Below are 16,663 nucleotides of genomic sequence, written 5' to 3'. Positions count from 1 at the left end.
TCAAGAAGAAGGTTGTTTGGTAGCGTTGCAGAAACATTCTAGATTATTCTGGTATTTAAAGATTTAATGTTGGCAGATCAGATTCCCTATTTTAAAATACTAGATTTACATTTATACTGGAGGGATATCTATACTGCAAAGATACTTTTGAACATAAGTTTCCAATAAAACACCACTCCCCCTTAATTTGCACACGAAAGTACCTTCACAGCTGTACTACACGTGTTATAGCTGTTCAGTGTTACTATGAACAATATCTGAAGTACAATTATAATACACCTCATATTTCACCAGTTATTACTATAACGATGTAAGGGTGGGCCATCATTATAGTAGTCAGATAGGTTATTAAAGAAGATTATGTGTCAGGAGTATGACGAGTCACCATGATACTCCTCACATCAGATGACAGGAGGTTATAACCCTTCAATATAAGTATTTTACTCTTATATTTGGTAAATTCAGATTTGGTGGTTAAAATCACTGAAGTTTGGTGACATAATAATTTTTTACATGAACACCTAAATTTTAAAATATGTTAAATTTCTCATACAGAACCCTTTTAGATCGGGGAAAATTATGATATTAGACAAATAAACAATAGTCATAGGATCGATAATGCACTGGATGAATCTAAATTACTTTGAGTTGGGCACAGTTTGATTATTCTTTGATATTTATAAAAGCTACAGGTTCAACAGTGTTAATGTTTTGTAGCGTCCGCACGAAAACAAAAGAGCTTATGGTTTACAAAGCATCGAGTGTCATTAAACACTGTGTGTCATATAAAGGAGTCATATAACGTATAGTACAGGTTCTATTATCTGTGGCATATTGAAACATAATCATTATTGCAGGCAGGGCCTCATAAAGGACAGCTTATAAAGAGTTAACAATACAGCCTTGCAGTTTGCACCTGCTTGCACCTAGATTCATGCCTACCCGTGTAGAACGATTATACAGATAAATGATCTGAATATTGATTATAATCGGTACTATGACGCAAAAGTGCTACACCAGACATGGATTAAAACCTGGGCCACGTTACTGCTGTGCAGCTGGGTTCTTGTTATCCATCAACACATTACGAGATATACAGAGAGTGATTTCCCTGGAGATTTATACAGTATAACTCTAGTATATCTCGGGTGATGATTTAATTATTATAAGCGTGTATCAAGGATAAATTAATATAAGTGAAGGGGTTTTGTAAAACTTTCTCGTCTAATTTGTTGTAATAATCGGGTAGATACAGGAGATTGCCCCATTCCTAAGGTACGGTAGAAATCAATCGTAGTTATTATGAGATAAGGATGAACTAAATATGACAAATAACAGTAACGTTACTCTTGGGTCTCTGAACTAACAGTCCAACGTATGGAGGACATCACACCAAGCACAAATACAGAACTTCTGATAAATCATCTGACTTAATGATTATCTGATTTACAAATTGTACTTCCTCGACTAATAATAACTTACTTTTCTCTTGGTGGTGCAGTATCGGAGTAAGACCGCTGAGGTACTGCGTACAGATCCTTGTGTTTCCCCCTTTCCTTGTTATCTCTATCCTTGCTGTCCCTACGCGGCTCACCGCGCGGCTCATTCCGTGCACGTGACTCTGAGTGGGCCTGCGAGTGGCGCGGAACTGCGGCGGTCTGGTTGTTGTAGACGACGTACGCTGAGTCTGAGAAGCGATGATTGGAGATCGGCTGGATACTACTGGTCATCCTGGGAACAGACAGGTTACAAAAGAATTTAAAACACGTCTGGTATGTTGTCTGTTTGTTTGTAAGTCTGTGTGGTATGTTGTCTGTTTGTATAGTCGACTGTCTGTATAATTGTCGGTATGTCCCATGTTTGCTTGTCTGACAGCACCGATTTTTCTATTATCCGAGACAATTTTCTAGGATTGGAGTTCAGTGCTAACGTCAGTTAGACTGCTTGACTGTTTTGTATGCAGGTCTGTCACTTAGCCAAATCTGTGTGCACATGAAATTGTGTCGGCTGTAATGACGACACTGCTCTGTCATGACGATATAATATCTGATAGATATCTCCCATAGGAGATATTTCAAAGGGAGACCAGGGGGACCACTTTTCTACAAAATATCTTCCTCATCCAAAGTACTGAAGAGCTCACGAACCTTCATGATGAAGTTCGCTGACTGACGATGATGATAAAATGTAAACATGAAATGGTATAAAATTAGGATATATAATATCTACTAAGGTGAATAATCCGCCATTTATTTGAACGGATGAGATTTCAGTGTTGTGGGTACTGGGTACCTAATAAATAATGTTGTCATGGTAACTGGTGTGCTTTACAGTATAGGTGCGATGATATGGGGTTATACTTCTTATTATTATCCACCATTGAGTCACTTCTTACACTTATGACGACACAGGGTATAATGATTGTGCATTCAAAAGTGATGCAATACCTCAATCTAGATAATTAATAAATTGCTGCTGAATTTCTGCAATTTCTGCACCAGCCACCATGATAATGATCCAACCGTTCAATTGCCAACATAGTACAATGTACATTCCAGGATTGGTAAAGGATGGTACAGTTCAGATGTTAAGGTCAGTAATTGAAAACACACCGTTCTGTGGTTTTAGTACTACTCAGCAGTCAGCCCTGCCTCACATCTGCATTTGTTTTTGTAACAAACATTTCCGCATATTCTTTGTTAAAATGTCATTATGCACACATCTATACAACTGTCTTTAATATCCTGTCTATATATACACTAAACAGTCTATTGTATCAGGGATCAGCTGTTACAAATATACCGTTCTTTATTTATACTCTTAACGTCTAGTTATATGACAGATACACTTGTTGTGATAGATACAATTTCCGGAGACTAAATACAGCGGCGAATATAAGATCGCAGGTTGACTGAGAGCTCTACAAGAATATTATAACCGTTCTGCCACCGAAGTTTAATTCCGTCCACAACCATTTTAAAAACACCTTGAGCCTTTGAGTCACCAAACAGGCACTTTATTAAACGCCAAGCATATCAATGCTGCACAGAAATTACGGCTAGAACGCTCTCTGACTGAAACTAACAGGGCGTCAAAAATCGAACTTAAAGTGAATGTGAGAGAAACTGCAGCTACAATAAACAAATTATCAAACCACTTAAATCAAACAGCTGCACCAAGAGACCCTTATGAAAAGATGTATAAGAACTAACAAGCAATAAATAATAGGAGAAGCGAGGGACTGCAACATCTCAAACAACCTTAATGCACGTTAAAACATTGCGGGGGCTGCCTAAAAAAGGTGCTACCCAGAAAGGATGCTACTCAGAAAGGGTGCTACCTAATCAGACCAGCAACCTAATTATAATATGTAATTACTCGATGGCCTGTTCACATACTTGTGGGGGCGGGGACTGGATTCTTGTTAGAGGAAACTCAAATGTCATGCACCGTAACATAATCACACACCGGAAGTAGTGTTAAGAGTGCATTAAAGCTCCCATTCGAAACATCAATTTAACTAACTTCAAACTTTCAAAAGATAGGCATCGAATTGGAGGGTAATTCTTCAATTCAAAACTTGTCGGTCAAGTATTTGGCAGCTGTAGTAAAGTGCAACTATCAGCGGCGCCTCAAAGTACACGACCACTGCAATTATTCATACTATCTATCACATGTTGTTTAAGTGAACAAATAAAACAATTTACACTCTCCTTCACAACAATAACAAAATATGGAATGTGACTTCCATGTTAATTTCACTACTGTCTGGAGCGTGAGAATGTGTAGAATGTGCAGAATGTGCAGAATGTGCAGAATGTGCCGACCTCGTAATGATAACAAAGCCAAGTAGCGTGCTTGCATGATGCGTGCTTTCTATATCGTGCCGGCCTGCAGTCACTCACTCAAATATTTCACTAAATCTAAAAATTGTTTACTGTTTATTGAATGCTGACGTTAACGGTGAACATTATTGTGGAATATTTAAAATCATTAAGTGGTAACAGCTGATTGGGTAGTTAGACGCAAACTAAAACCAGACCAGACGCAATGAATACAGAGCAGTAATAATTATACCTTATATTACAAGTTATAACCCAAGCATTTTCCTCTAGCATTTTCCTCATTATTCGGATTTTATATATTATATATATATAGGACATATGTCTGCCAGTCTTGGGAAATAGAAACATTACCAGAATTAGGCAGAATATTTATTATAAATGGATAGTGATCTCTTTACTTAAAGTTATATCGCATAATATTTAGATTTTAACGCATGACTTTGTGAATAATTCCAGCTGGTGATGTGTATAATGTGATACTAAGGACTGAACACTGCTGGTACAACGTTCACATTCCTTATCTTGCATTCTTTACATACGTCCCTAAGTCACATCCTACTCCTCAGACAAGCAATCTGCCAAACTTACTGCAGTATAATTCGACTAAAATATCAATCTGGCACTCTAATTCTACTAATTTACCATGAGTCTGAGAGTTCTACCCAGTAACAATACCTATACTAGAGTTAAACAGGTAATTGGAGCGAGGAGGAAGAGGAGAAAGAGAGGCTTCACACGCACATTTCACATCACAAACAAGAGATCTGACTATGTAAGATATTAAGGAATTTAGAAGGTTATACAGTGTGGGGCAGGGCGGGGCTGCTGGGGGCTAGCTTTGTTTTCCTCATCACAGTCACTATCAGTGTGTGTGGGTAATATACCTGAGTTATATCACGAGGGGTTATTATTAACAGTGATGTGTAAGGTTTTATCAGACAGAGACAGAGACGAATGATCACATAGTTGTATAACTAGATACTGGATACTTAGCTTGTGATTATACTGAGAGTTCAGGGGTAAACTCTCGGGTGGTTGAGGATGGTAGGTTATCTTATCGGACGTTATTTTACCGGACATTTTGTGTCCGGACATTTTGTGAACGGACATAATTTTGAACGGACATTAAAATGAACGCTAGAGCCTCCAGCGTCCATTTAATGACCGTTCAAATAAAGTCCGATAAGGTAGTTAAGGAATATCATATACGGAAACGTACAAATACTGAGAAACTTAGTATATAGACGATCCTACACGCAGGAGCACTAATAATTACAGAACAAAGGAGCCTTAAAAACCTGTTAAACCTGTTCTAGCGTTGCAAAGTTTCAAATAAAGTGTGATTTGCCCCCTAGTTTAGTGTTTACTAGTTTAAGTGACACTCCCACAGGTGTACTCCGGAAGTACTGCAATAAGGTCACACTTTGAGTTACTCACACACAACACCTCTCTTCTGGTGTATTCCTACACTCAAACTTTCAAATGTGGTCATGTTAGAGTCCCTTTCAGGAGAACACTATCTCAGAAGCAACAAAACACAGGAAGACAGAACAGAGTATGATGAGCAGAGGAAGCTGCCACAAGAGGCTTGACATTCCATTACAGCTGGCATGCATTCTGTCTTCCTATCACGTATTAAATCATTACCACATAAAGGCATTAAGAAAAGTATTGATGCCACCACGAGAATGTGGCACTATCATTTTATTAAGATAACTGATAAGGCATGTAGGTCCTCCAGATATAACTATTATTAGCGAACTGTCTAACCAGATAGGTTATGTTTAATTAAGTGGTAAAGGTAAAAGGTTTGATATAATATTATAAAGTTCTATGTCGTCCTCACATTAACAGAGCAGGCCAAAAAAGGTAACAATTTGGAAATCTGCATTTCTTAGTAACTATGATTTAAATTTCACTAACATTTTGTGGCTAAATCGTTAAACCACCACATGACTGAATATAAGATTCTTATTATCATTAGCAGACAGGTTAGAAACTGTCACTGCTGTAAACAGCTGGCCTCTAAATCTAGGTTTGTAGATCCTGTTTACGCTTTAATCTTCTACATTTCTCGTTTGATGCTGTCATGACTTTAATCATTAAGATTATTATTATATATATCTATACTATAATTTAAACTTGACGAAATTTCCCCGGCAACGGGGACATAGAAGAAAAAACACCGAAAATCGACCTCAAAATGACCCTCTGGTGAAATCAAACCCAGCTCGCAAATGGAGTTGAAACCTCGCCATTTTTAGCAGGGTTGTAGAAAAGGATAGGAATAGGCTATAGCATTCTTAGAATTTTGATTTAGGCTTTAGATTTTTTATAATTAACGTCGGAAGTGAGGTAAGATAACCGTTAGAATAATGTCGTTATTTTAGCAAAGGTTTACTGCGCTGTTGCGTAGCAACGTTAAAATGCACGTGCGCGAGCAAAAACATCTTAACTACGCGCGTTGTTATGCTGTATGCTACGTCATAATTTCAAAACTAGCTCACATTTACGCTCACGCTATGACTTATATTCATAACTTTGGTTGTGATTGGTATTTTTTGATGCGGTAAAAAGTATCGTTTTGGGAATCCGAATACTAACAACGCTGTCGCCATTGTTAGATAAATTCCATTATGTCTACAGTATAACAGAGCTATATGATGAAGAGAAATTAAAACATAACTGATTTTTAAAATTTCCTCGAACAAAGCTTTCGACTAGCGGGTTTCTAGTATTATATATGATAATAGTCTTAATGATTAAAGTATGTATATAATATACATATCAACATTATGACTATTGCATTTTTATTTATAAGAAGAATAAAAAATAATCGCTAGCTTCAGATGCGGGGTATATTTCAAACTTCAAACTTGTACACAGGATTGTGGTGATTTGGCCACTTATAGTCCTCATAATATTAGGACACCTAACCTCTAAAAACCAGCGATATTATCAAGGTGTTATTGTAGAGCAGCCTGGTTATTTTGTAATGTCACCTGGTGACAAGGTTACTAACTACACACCAGTAACTACCAGTTTGTTACAGTGTGCTAAATGTGGGGTTACAGATATTATACTTACTAAGAGCACCTGATACCTACTACTACTTTTATCACAAACAACAAAGATGGTCAGGCATTACTGCTTTAAAATTTAGCGCCTACAGCAAAATCGAATCATTGATAATCGTTTTCAGTGAACCTACGCAAATGTGATCTGTCAGGAGCAAACAAATCAACATAAACCAAATCAATAACTATGCTAAACTTGATAATCGATTTATTTAAATTTAATTCTTAGTTAAAAATATATTCTTACCCTTTCCAATGAGAGTTAGTTAAGTTATCTTGCTCCCGTCTTATCTGCTTGTTCATTATAGATAACAGACCTGAAAGTATTACAGCTAATAGATTTGTATTATATGTGTCACTGTTGCAGTCTCTCTGCTACAAATACAGTGGTATTAAACTCTGTCCTGAAATTAACCAAATATGGTCACGCTGGGGGTATAGACTATAGCTTGGATATTATGAGAATTATATGTAATGGGAAGCTAAATATAGTTAACTTTCATCTTTGTAACGGTTTATGAAGGTTAGAAATTATTATGAGAACACTATAATAGGTCCCTACAGATCACCGAGCAGGCTGAATAATAATAGCTATTTTATATAGCCGTATGAAGATAGCCGTATAAAAATAGCCGTATAATAATAGCCGCATAATAATTTCCGCATAAAGATAGCCGTGTAATGCTCGAGTGACTAGTTCCACACTCGGAGCCAAAGTTAGTCACAGTGAGCCACACAGGATGTTTTTCTCTCCGATTTCTACACCAGGTCCTGTGCCAGAGTTTACAGTGTGTTGTTTATGTCTTGTGTCTACTAATGGTGATAAACACTGAACAAATGGTCTGTATTTCTAAAGTATGATAACTGATAACAGGCACTGTAGTAAGTTCTAATATGTTAGATAACTGTAGTAAGTACTAATATGTTAGATAACTTAATATCTTTGACAGCAGCTATTGGAAGTTACTGCTATGACTGATTAACGTTACATAATAGACACAGTGTCAAGAGAGAATTAAGAGCTACATAATGCGTTATGTAGACACAGATAGTACTTTGCAGAGTGATTTGAGTATTTATGTGAAGTTGCACTTTACTAAACTGCGCCAAGGGAGAAGCTTTATTATAATATATAGAGAAAAAACACGTCATACCCTTGAAGAATAAATCATATGATATTAATGATAAGCTAAAGTTAGAGAAACGTTCTAATTGATGGTGGTAACAATGCGCACAAGGGAGAGAACGCTTTTCAGTTTTCTCAGCGAGACTTTACCTTATAATACATTTGATTGAAAACTCATCGTCCAAATCATTAGGCAAAGACAATAGGCCTGCGAGAAGCTAACATTTCATATCTCAAACCGTAACAATATGTTTTAATCATTGCACGGAGTATCTCTGCGTTATATTAGCTTGTTCATAATGATATGTGAGGAAATAAAAAGTAAAAGCCAAGAATTTGAGTTCTTCAGAAGACCATTGGAGACAGAACTCATTAATTAAACTAATAGGAAGTCAGTGTACTTTCTTTTAACTGTAAGAAGTTACTGCAGGTAGGAAATAAAACTAAAATGCAACAGAAAGTGAACTCTACGTTTATCTGTGTTATCTCTATGTTTATGAAATATGAGAGGATATCAGTTAAAGTGTCAAGTCCTTTGAGTCCATAATGATTTAATCCTTTTTAATGATAGCTTGATATTGTAATACTTTGGTCTGTAAAAAAAGCCACCCTCAATGAGTAGCACAGTGAATAATGATCTTTTAACAGAACTAAATGATTTGTGTAGACTTACAAGGGACACTTCTGCTGGGTCTGTAAGTGTAACCATTGTAAGAGGATAATATCTCAGGATCACTGATAACAGCTTTATCCATCTCTAACAACACTACACCAAGCAACACTAACACACTAAAAAACGTAAACAATGTAATATGTAATGAGGAACTGTTCTTATGATTTATATTGTTGCACTATTTTTATCCAAACAGCTGTTCAATGAGGAATTTCAGAGAAACAAAGGAAGAGTTTTATAGGTCTGATATAGCTGTACATGTTTACACACTCCCACTAAAACTAAACAGATAAGGTATGCACTGTGTTATGTTTATATTTAAACTTTATGTATATATATAAACATAAACATAATAATATATCTATACTATAATTTAAACTTGACGAAATTTCCCCGGCAACGGGGACATAGAAGAAAAAACACCGAAAATCGACCTCAAAATGACCCTCTGGTGAAATCAAACCCAGCTCGCAAATGGAGTTGAAACCTCGCCATTTTTAGCAGGGTTGTAGAAAAAGGATAGGAATAGGCTATAGCATTCTTAGAATTTTGATTTAGGCTTTAGATTTTTCATAATTAACGTCGGAAGTGAGGTAAAATAACCGTTAGAATAATGTCGTTATTTTAGCAAAGGTTTACTGCGCTGTTGCGTAGCAACGTTAAAATGCACGTGCGCGAGCAAGAACATCTTAACTACGCGCGTTGTTATGCTGTATGCTACGTCATAACTTCAAAACTAGCTCACATTTACGCTCACGCTATGACTTATATTCATAACTTTGGTTGTGATTGGTATTTTTTGATGCGGTAAAAAGTATCGTTTTGGGAATCCGAATACTAACAACGCTGTCGCCATTGTTAGATAAATTCCATTATGTCTACAGTATAACAGAGCTATATGATGAAGGGAATTAAAACATAACTGATTTTTAAAATTTCCTCGAACAAAGCTTTCGACTAGCGGGTTTCTAGTGTTTAATAATATGAAGGACTTGTTTAAATTCTAAATGAAAAGCTCGAATACGCAGGACACACTAACAAATGGGTAGAGACTAACAATATTCGGACAGTATACCCTACTACATATTATACCCCTGTCTGTTACTTGTTATTTTGAACATTGTTCATCTGAACGATCTGTCTCAGAGCATTGTTCTGATTTTTAGTGCCCGATACGAGTACAAATTATGATGGTTTATGAATGGGTTAGAAGGAGTGCTTTAAAGCTGAAACAAATTTAAGACAACTTTCATATGTTTTAAGATAAAAGTCTTCAAAAAGTGAGAACAAGGATAATCAAGACCAATTAAAGCACTTGTTTTAAAAACGTTAGAATATTTGTTGCCTTACATTGTTAAAACGTTATCAAGAAAAAGTCATAAGTAAAAGAATAAAAAAGGTTGTCCGGAAAATTTTATGAATAAAACTATTTTTCATTCCTTGTCCTTTTCAAAGTCACCATTTTATGGACAAATGATATTATAAATGGGATAATAGACTAGTATTCTATCTTCATTGGTTTCTATCTCTGTGTGATTTAATTTCGCTGTTTGCTGTTGTCGATTCTTCTAACGTCTTTATTTTCGTAGTCTCATCCCTTATGTTCTGTTCTCCTTCTTCTAATTCTGGCCATCCTTCAACTCTTTCTTATCATATTATACTCCGATTCTTTATTATGCTACTTATGACGATTGACTACCTCTTTGGTTATCTTCTCTTCTGTCTTCCTTCCTTCTCCCGTCTCTCCTTCAGCAACCTCTACTTTTGTTCTACCTTCGGAAACGGAAGTTATTCCTGACGTTTTCAGTAAGTTTAAGGTCCGCTCAATCCTTGATACTAATTTACCATGATCATAGTTTCTATTAATTTCGTTAGATTTTAGTTCTACTACGTAACCAAAATTCTGAAGAAATGGAAAATATTAATCGTTACCTCGAGAAGAACTTTCGTCAGAAATAAACTGCATGATAAATCGAAATCTTGTCTTTAAGAAACTTCTAAAGCTCGTCACGGAGAAGCTATAAATGAAGAAATTCGCTAAGACATTGCAGTACATAAAAGCACAGGCCACTCTATAGAATTCCATGTAGAATGGTCCTGGATGTAATGCGTCTTTTCCTACAAATGGCATAGCCATGAAGTAGATAGCGAATGGCAGGAAAGAGATACTGTAAACAGTCGCAGTTAGAACTACAGTCATAATTCCCTGCCATCGGAGAGACTCTCTGGATCCTCTTGCCACCTTTCTTGCCTCTTTTAGCAGCAGGATTGTACAGACGATTGTGACAGTATTTGGAGTAGCAAATAAAAGTAATGCCATAATCGGTGAAAGTATCTTCCCAACGTCAGATGAAACCTGGCTCATTGCAGTGTACACTCGGAAATCAAAGATTATTTCGTCTTTGTCAATGGCAAGTTGTAGAGTCGGAGGGAAAATTAAGATGATCCATATCCCTGCACATAACTTATGAGCTTGCCTGCTGGACCAAGATCCTGTTCTGAGAGGATACTTGAGCAGAAGGAGTTTTCCCAATGTCATCCCACAGACAAGGAATAAGCTCACGGGAAAGAGGTGACGTGCAACGAAAAACCTTGCATATTTCAATGAGGGAAAGCCAGTGTTATGAAAGGCTGAGATAGCGTTTGGAAGGGCGTTAAAAAAAGCAATTAGTAAATCACAGACTGCGATATGTTGGATAAATACCACTACTATCTTATGGAGTTTGAATGCCTTGTACTTAATGGAGGCAACAAGAATAGTGCTATCCCCGAGAAGTGAACAAAGAATCACAAATATTTGCCAGCCTCCTAAAGCGATCCTCTCTCCAGCATCTTTTATCCCGAACAGAGTGTAGTTTGAGTAGTCATAAGACATGACCAGGATCAGATTGAACAAACCGAATAAACATGAAAAATTGACGATTCGAGAAAATTATTTGTTCAACATTTCATCGTATAATTATCTAGAAGTCATGTTTCCAAATTTGTTTGTGTTGGAAACAAAGCACTGAATAAAGCGAGACCTCTCTAAATTTCTCTTCATTACTCCGACACAGTTCAACAGAAAAATATAAACCGTCCGATCCACATTAAACAATGTTAATCCTCTAGACAGCACATCGGCAATGATTGTAGACTACGTCACTTGGAGGGCTTAGATAAGCTTTATTAGTGTAGAAAAATAAAGTGTGAAATGATATAACGGATGATGTTGAGTTTTTACTTATATTTAGAACACCAATCAAGTTGAAGCATAACATTAATTAAGGACTTGAGGAGTGTGAAATTGAGAAAATCTTGAGGATGATTTCCTTAATTTCCTGGCATCACTGACATGGCCCAACTTAGATCGCTTGGAAGACGAAATGTAGGCAATACGTACATGTTGTGGGTTGTGACCTCAACACTTAGTTATGACAGGACAATCATCAGATAATTGTAACATTAAATATATCGGAATAATAATAATTGATATGCCGTCCAGTAATATTGAAATCTTTAATATGAACAGTATTCTTTATACTTCTCATGAACTTTCCCAGATCTATCTGGGGACCTCATGTGCAGCCGAATGGTTTCCAAAGTGTTGTAAAATGAAGTTGGTTTCGAAGATCGTGCTTTTTGTAGTACACAAATAAATAGAGACGAAGATCCCATTTTTTCGTGAAATTTTTAAATATATAGGTACTTTATACTTACAGACAGATATAATATAACAGTCAGTTTGCAAGATTCTTCAAAAGAAGCTATTTCGTAAAACTGTACACGATCTGTGAAAACGTCCTTATAAAACGATAAATGTTAAGTCTGTGAGAAAAGTTACCTTTTTAGGTGTGCTCTGTACTGTCAGATTCATGTCTGCTATAATGCTTCAACACATGCTGGTAAAACGAATCAATGCATTGTATAAAATTACTGGCAACTAAAATCTACGAAGCAAAAAACGAAAATTTCAGAATTCCGCTACAACTTCTCATTATTACATTGGTATGAGCTGTGTGCTTATCACAAAAAGGGCCCATCTGGTTTCAATAATGCGATCACAGGGCAGTACATGACAAACTTACTAGCTGAACAACATCCCAAATTATTTGTATCAGAACCAGGATGCTCACAGGTTTCGTCCAATATTTCAATAACAACCATCTCAAAACTTATCCAACCTTATACTAAAAACTAATTAAGCAACCGCCAAGCAATGCTCATGTTACAAATAACGAGTGGTCCAAAGTTCGAAAAAACACTGAATGTTCCTAACTTTTCTTAGCAACTGGTACGTGCAATACAGTGAAATGACAAGAGCTATTTATAATAATCAAGGTTTAGCAAGTGAAGGTTAATAGATCTGAACAAATTTGCAGTTATAATGTGAACGTGTCATTTCCTTGTTGCATACGTGAGCCTCTCATGCAAACAATCATTATATTTCTCTAGCTTTTGACATCTTAACAAGGATAATGAAATAGTTTAAATTTAATCATAAGTTTAATATTTTGAGTTTCAGGGTTAACACAGCCATGCTGAAAAGATTAAAAATTTGCCATGGGACCGTGTGATATATTCAAATATAAATTTACTGTATAAAATTTTCACATACCTGTTTTTAAAAAGTGTTGGTAGCTTGCCAGTTGTCAGTCCGCTAAACGCGTTCTGAGGAAATATCAAACATACCTAAAACGTTAAATGTTAACTTGATATAAAACAGTAAAATATCAGGTCGTCTCAGAGATCATAACTTAGCATTTGCATTTTAATAATCTACCAGTATACATTATATATGTAGTGTTACACAATACGACAACACAGAAGACTTCAACGCTGTGAAAGCAAACCGTTATAAGCTTGAACTTCTGCCATGTCAGTCAACATCAAAAAAGTCAAAATGAAAGATTAGTTAATTGCTACTGTATGCAAGAGATTAAGTAATGTGGTGCAACTGGTAATCATGTTACTCTTTGCTGATAAGGCTTATTAAACGTTCTAAAAACTCATAAATTGTGAATTGTGCTTCTGTGCAGTATACTTAATAAAAACAGTCAATTTGAAGGTATCTGTGATTATTTTAATTGTTTATCATATTTTATATAACATACAACTATTTCATCATCAAAGTGACATACTCTGTGTTGTAAAGTTTCATCAAATATAAATGACAGTAAACAGTAGGTTAGAAGCCATGTACCCAGGTTTTGAGGCACCCTTGTACTTTATTTTAACAGATATTGAGCTGTTAATCACAGAACGAATGTAGTTTAATCAAGCCTACCATTCACTTACAGTTTGTCTTATCAAAAAATGTCAAAGTTTGGCCAATTTAAAGGCTTTAACAAATTTGGTGCAAATGCCCAAATGTGTGCATGCTTTTTGGGCTTAAAACTCAGCAATTTTTGGTTCAATTTGGGTAGACATTTGGGGGGGGTGTCATGTCCGTCTATGTCCGCCTATGTCCTGTCCTTTTTGGATTCTATGAGACAACGGACGTGTTTTTTGGGACATTGGCGGACACGGACGGACATTGGCGGACTCGGACGGACATTGGCGGACTCGGACGGACATTGGCGGACTCGGACGGACATTGGCGGACCCGGACGGACATTGGCGGACTTGGATGGACATTGGTGGACATTAGCGGACATTGGTGGACATTAGCGAACAAACATTTTGAGGACTGAAAAGTACTGAAGAGTACTGAAGAGTACTGAGGAGGATGGCTGAGAAGGATGGCTGAGAAGGATGGCTGAGGAGGATGGCTGAGGAGGATGGCTGAGGAGGATGACTGAGGAGGATGACTGAGGAGGATGACTGAGGAGGATGACTGAGAGGGAGGAGAAGGATCAGGAAGACCCAGGAGGAGGAGGAGGAGGACCCAGAAGGAGGACCTAGGAGGAGGAGGAGGAGAACTGAGGAAGATGACTGAGGAGGAGGAGGACTCAGGAGGAGGACTGAGGAGGACTGAGAAGGAGGAGGACTGAGGAGGATGGCTGAGGAGGATGGCTGAGGAGGATGACTGAGAGGGAGGAGGAGGAGGAAGAGGAGGAAGAGGACTGAGGAGGAGGAGGAGAAAGACCCAGGAGGAGAAGGAGGACCCAGGAGGAGGACCCAGGAGGAGGAGGACCTAGGAGGAGGACCCAGGAAAAGGCCCCAGGAGGAGGAAGAGGAGGACTGGGGAGGAGGAGAACTGTTGAGGACTGATGAGGAGGACTGAGGACGAGGAGGAGGAGTAGGAGGAGGACTGAGGAGGGGAGGAGGAAGAGGACTGGGGAGGATCAGGAAGACCCAGGAGGACCCAGGAGGAGGAGGAGGAGGAGGACCCAGGAGGAGGAGGAGGACTGAGGAGGAGGACTGACGATGACTGAGAAGGAGGAGGACTCAGGAGGAGGACTGAGAAGGAGGAGGACTGAGGAGGATGGCTGAGGAGGATGGCTGAGGAGGATGACTGAGAGGGAGGAGGAGGAGGAAGAGGAGGAAGAGGACTGAGGAGGAGGAGGAGAAGGACTGAGGAGGAGAAGGAGAACCCAGGAGGAGGAGGACCCAGGAGGAGGAGGACCCAGGAGGAGGAGGACCCAGGAGGAGGAGGACCCAGGAGGAGGACCCAGGAAAAGGCCCCAGGAGGAGGAGGAGGACTGGGGAGGAGGAGAACTGTTGAGGACTGATGAGGAGGACTGAGGACGAGGAGGAGGAGTAGGAGGAGGACTGAGGAGGGGAGGAGGAAGAGGACTGGGGAGGATCAGGAAGACCCAGGAGGAGGACCCAGGAGGAGGAGGAGGAGGAGGACCCAGGAGGAGGAGGAGGACTGAGGAGGACTGAGGAGGAGGACTGACGATGACTGAGAAGGAGGAGGACTGAGGAGTACTGAGGAGGATGGCTGAGGAGGATGGCTGGGGAGGATGACTGAGGAGGATGACTGAGAGGGAGGAGGAGGAGGACTCAGGAGGAGGACTCAGAAGGAAGAGGAGGAGGACTCAGGAGGAGGACTTAGGAGAAATGAGAAGGAGGACTGAGGAGGAGGAGGAGGAGGATGAGGACTGAATAGGAGGAGGAGAAGGAGGGGGACTGGGAGAGGACTGGGGAGGAGGAGGACTGATGAGAAGGATGAGGAGGAGGACCCAGGAGGAGGAGGACTGAGGAGAAGGATGAGGAGGAGGACTGAGGAGGACTGAGGACTGAGGAGGAAGAGGAGGAGGATGAAGAGGAGGAGGAGGACTGGGGAGGAGGACTCAGGAGGAGGAGGAGGACTGGGGAGGAGGAGGACTGTTGAGGACTGATGAGGAGGACTGAGGACAAGGAGGAGGAGTAGGAGGAGGACTGAGGAGGGAAGGAGGAAGAGGACTGAGGAAGATCAGGAAGACCCAGGGGGAGGAGGAGGAAGAGTAGGAGGAGGAAGCATCTAAATGTTATTTCCATTTTTGTCCGTTTTTGTCCATTTTTGTCCGTTTTTGTCCGCTCTATTTTCTGTCCGTTTTGAAAATATAGGGTACCGAACGGACAAAAAACATGATCCCCCTATAACAGCAAAAATTTTATTTAGCAATTTAGGTGTCCATTAATGTCCGCCTATGTCCGCCTATGTCCGTCTATGTCCGCCTATGTCCGCCTATGTCCGTCTATGTCCGCCTATGTCCGCCTATGTCCGCCTATGTCCTGTCCTTTTTGGATTCTATGAGACAAGCGGACATAGACGGACGTGACACCCCCCCCCCCACATTTATTTACCTGTTTGGGATACTAGTACAAGTAGAGCACCCAAAATCCTTAGTTTTTTAAATCTAGGCAACAGGTTCTTTTGTGCCCTAGGCTTTGTCAGCCTTAAGCCTATCAGTTATATAAGCAGGCCAAGATTACACAATCCCACAAGAGCTGTAATGAATGAATGCATGTTCCAATCTGCCTCAATAGGGTTTTGGTGTGAAAAGGATCTTTAAGTTGAACTAGAGCTGATCCC

The 16,663-nt window shown here is 39.0% G+C and overlaps 1 protein-coding gene across 1 annotated transcript in view; it reads right to left on the bottom strand.

Annotated features, from left to right (window-relative positions):
* Positions 1-8,803, bottom strand: part of LOC134825947 (uncharacterized) — a 44,199-nt gene extending 35,396 nt beyond the window's left edge. The window contains exons 1-3 of the mRNA XM_063838156.1: positions 8,722-8,803; positions 7,170-7,239; positions 1,483-1,731 (exon numbers count right to left, since the gene is read on the bottom strand). Coding sequence (XP_063694226.1) covers positions 1,483-1,731; positions 7,170-7,239; positions 8,722-8,803 — 401 coding nt within the window. The remainder of the gene's footprint in view (positions 1-1,482; positions 1,732-7,169; positions 7,240-8,721) is intronic.
* Between the last annotated feature and the right edge of the window lie 7,860 nt (positions 8,804-16,663).

Source organism: Bolinopsis microptera, chromosome 1, assembly GCF_026151205.1.
Source record: "Bolinopsis microptera isolate Bmic1 chromosome 1, MBARI_Bmic_1.0, whole genome shotgun sequence".
Lineage (NCBI taxonomy): Eukaryota > Metazoa > Ctenophora > Tentaculata > Lobata > Bolinopsidae > Bolinopsis > Bolinopsis microptera.
This window is presented reverse-complemented; position numbering and strand designations above follow the sequence as displayed.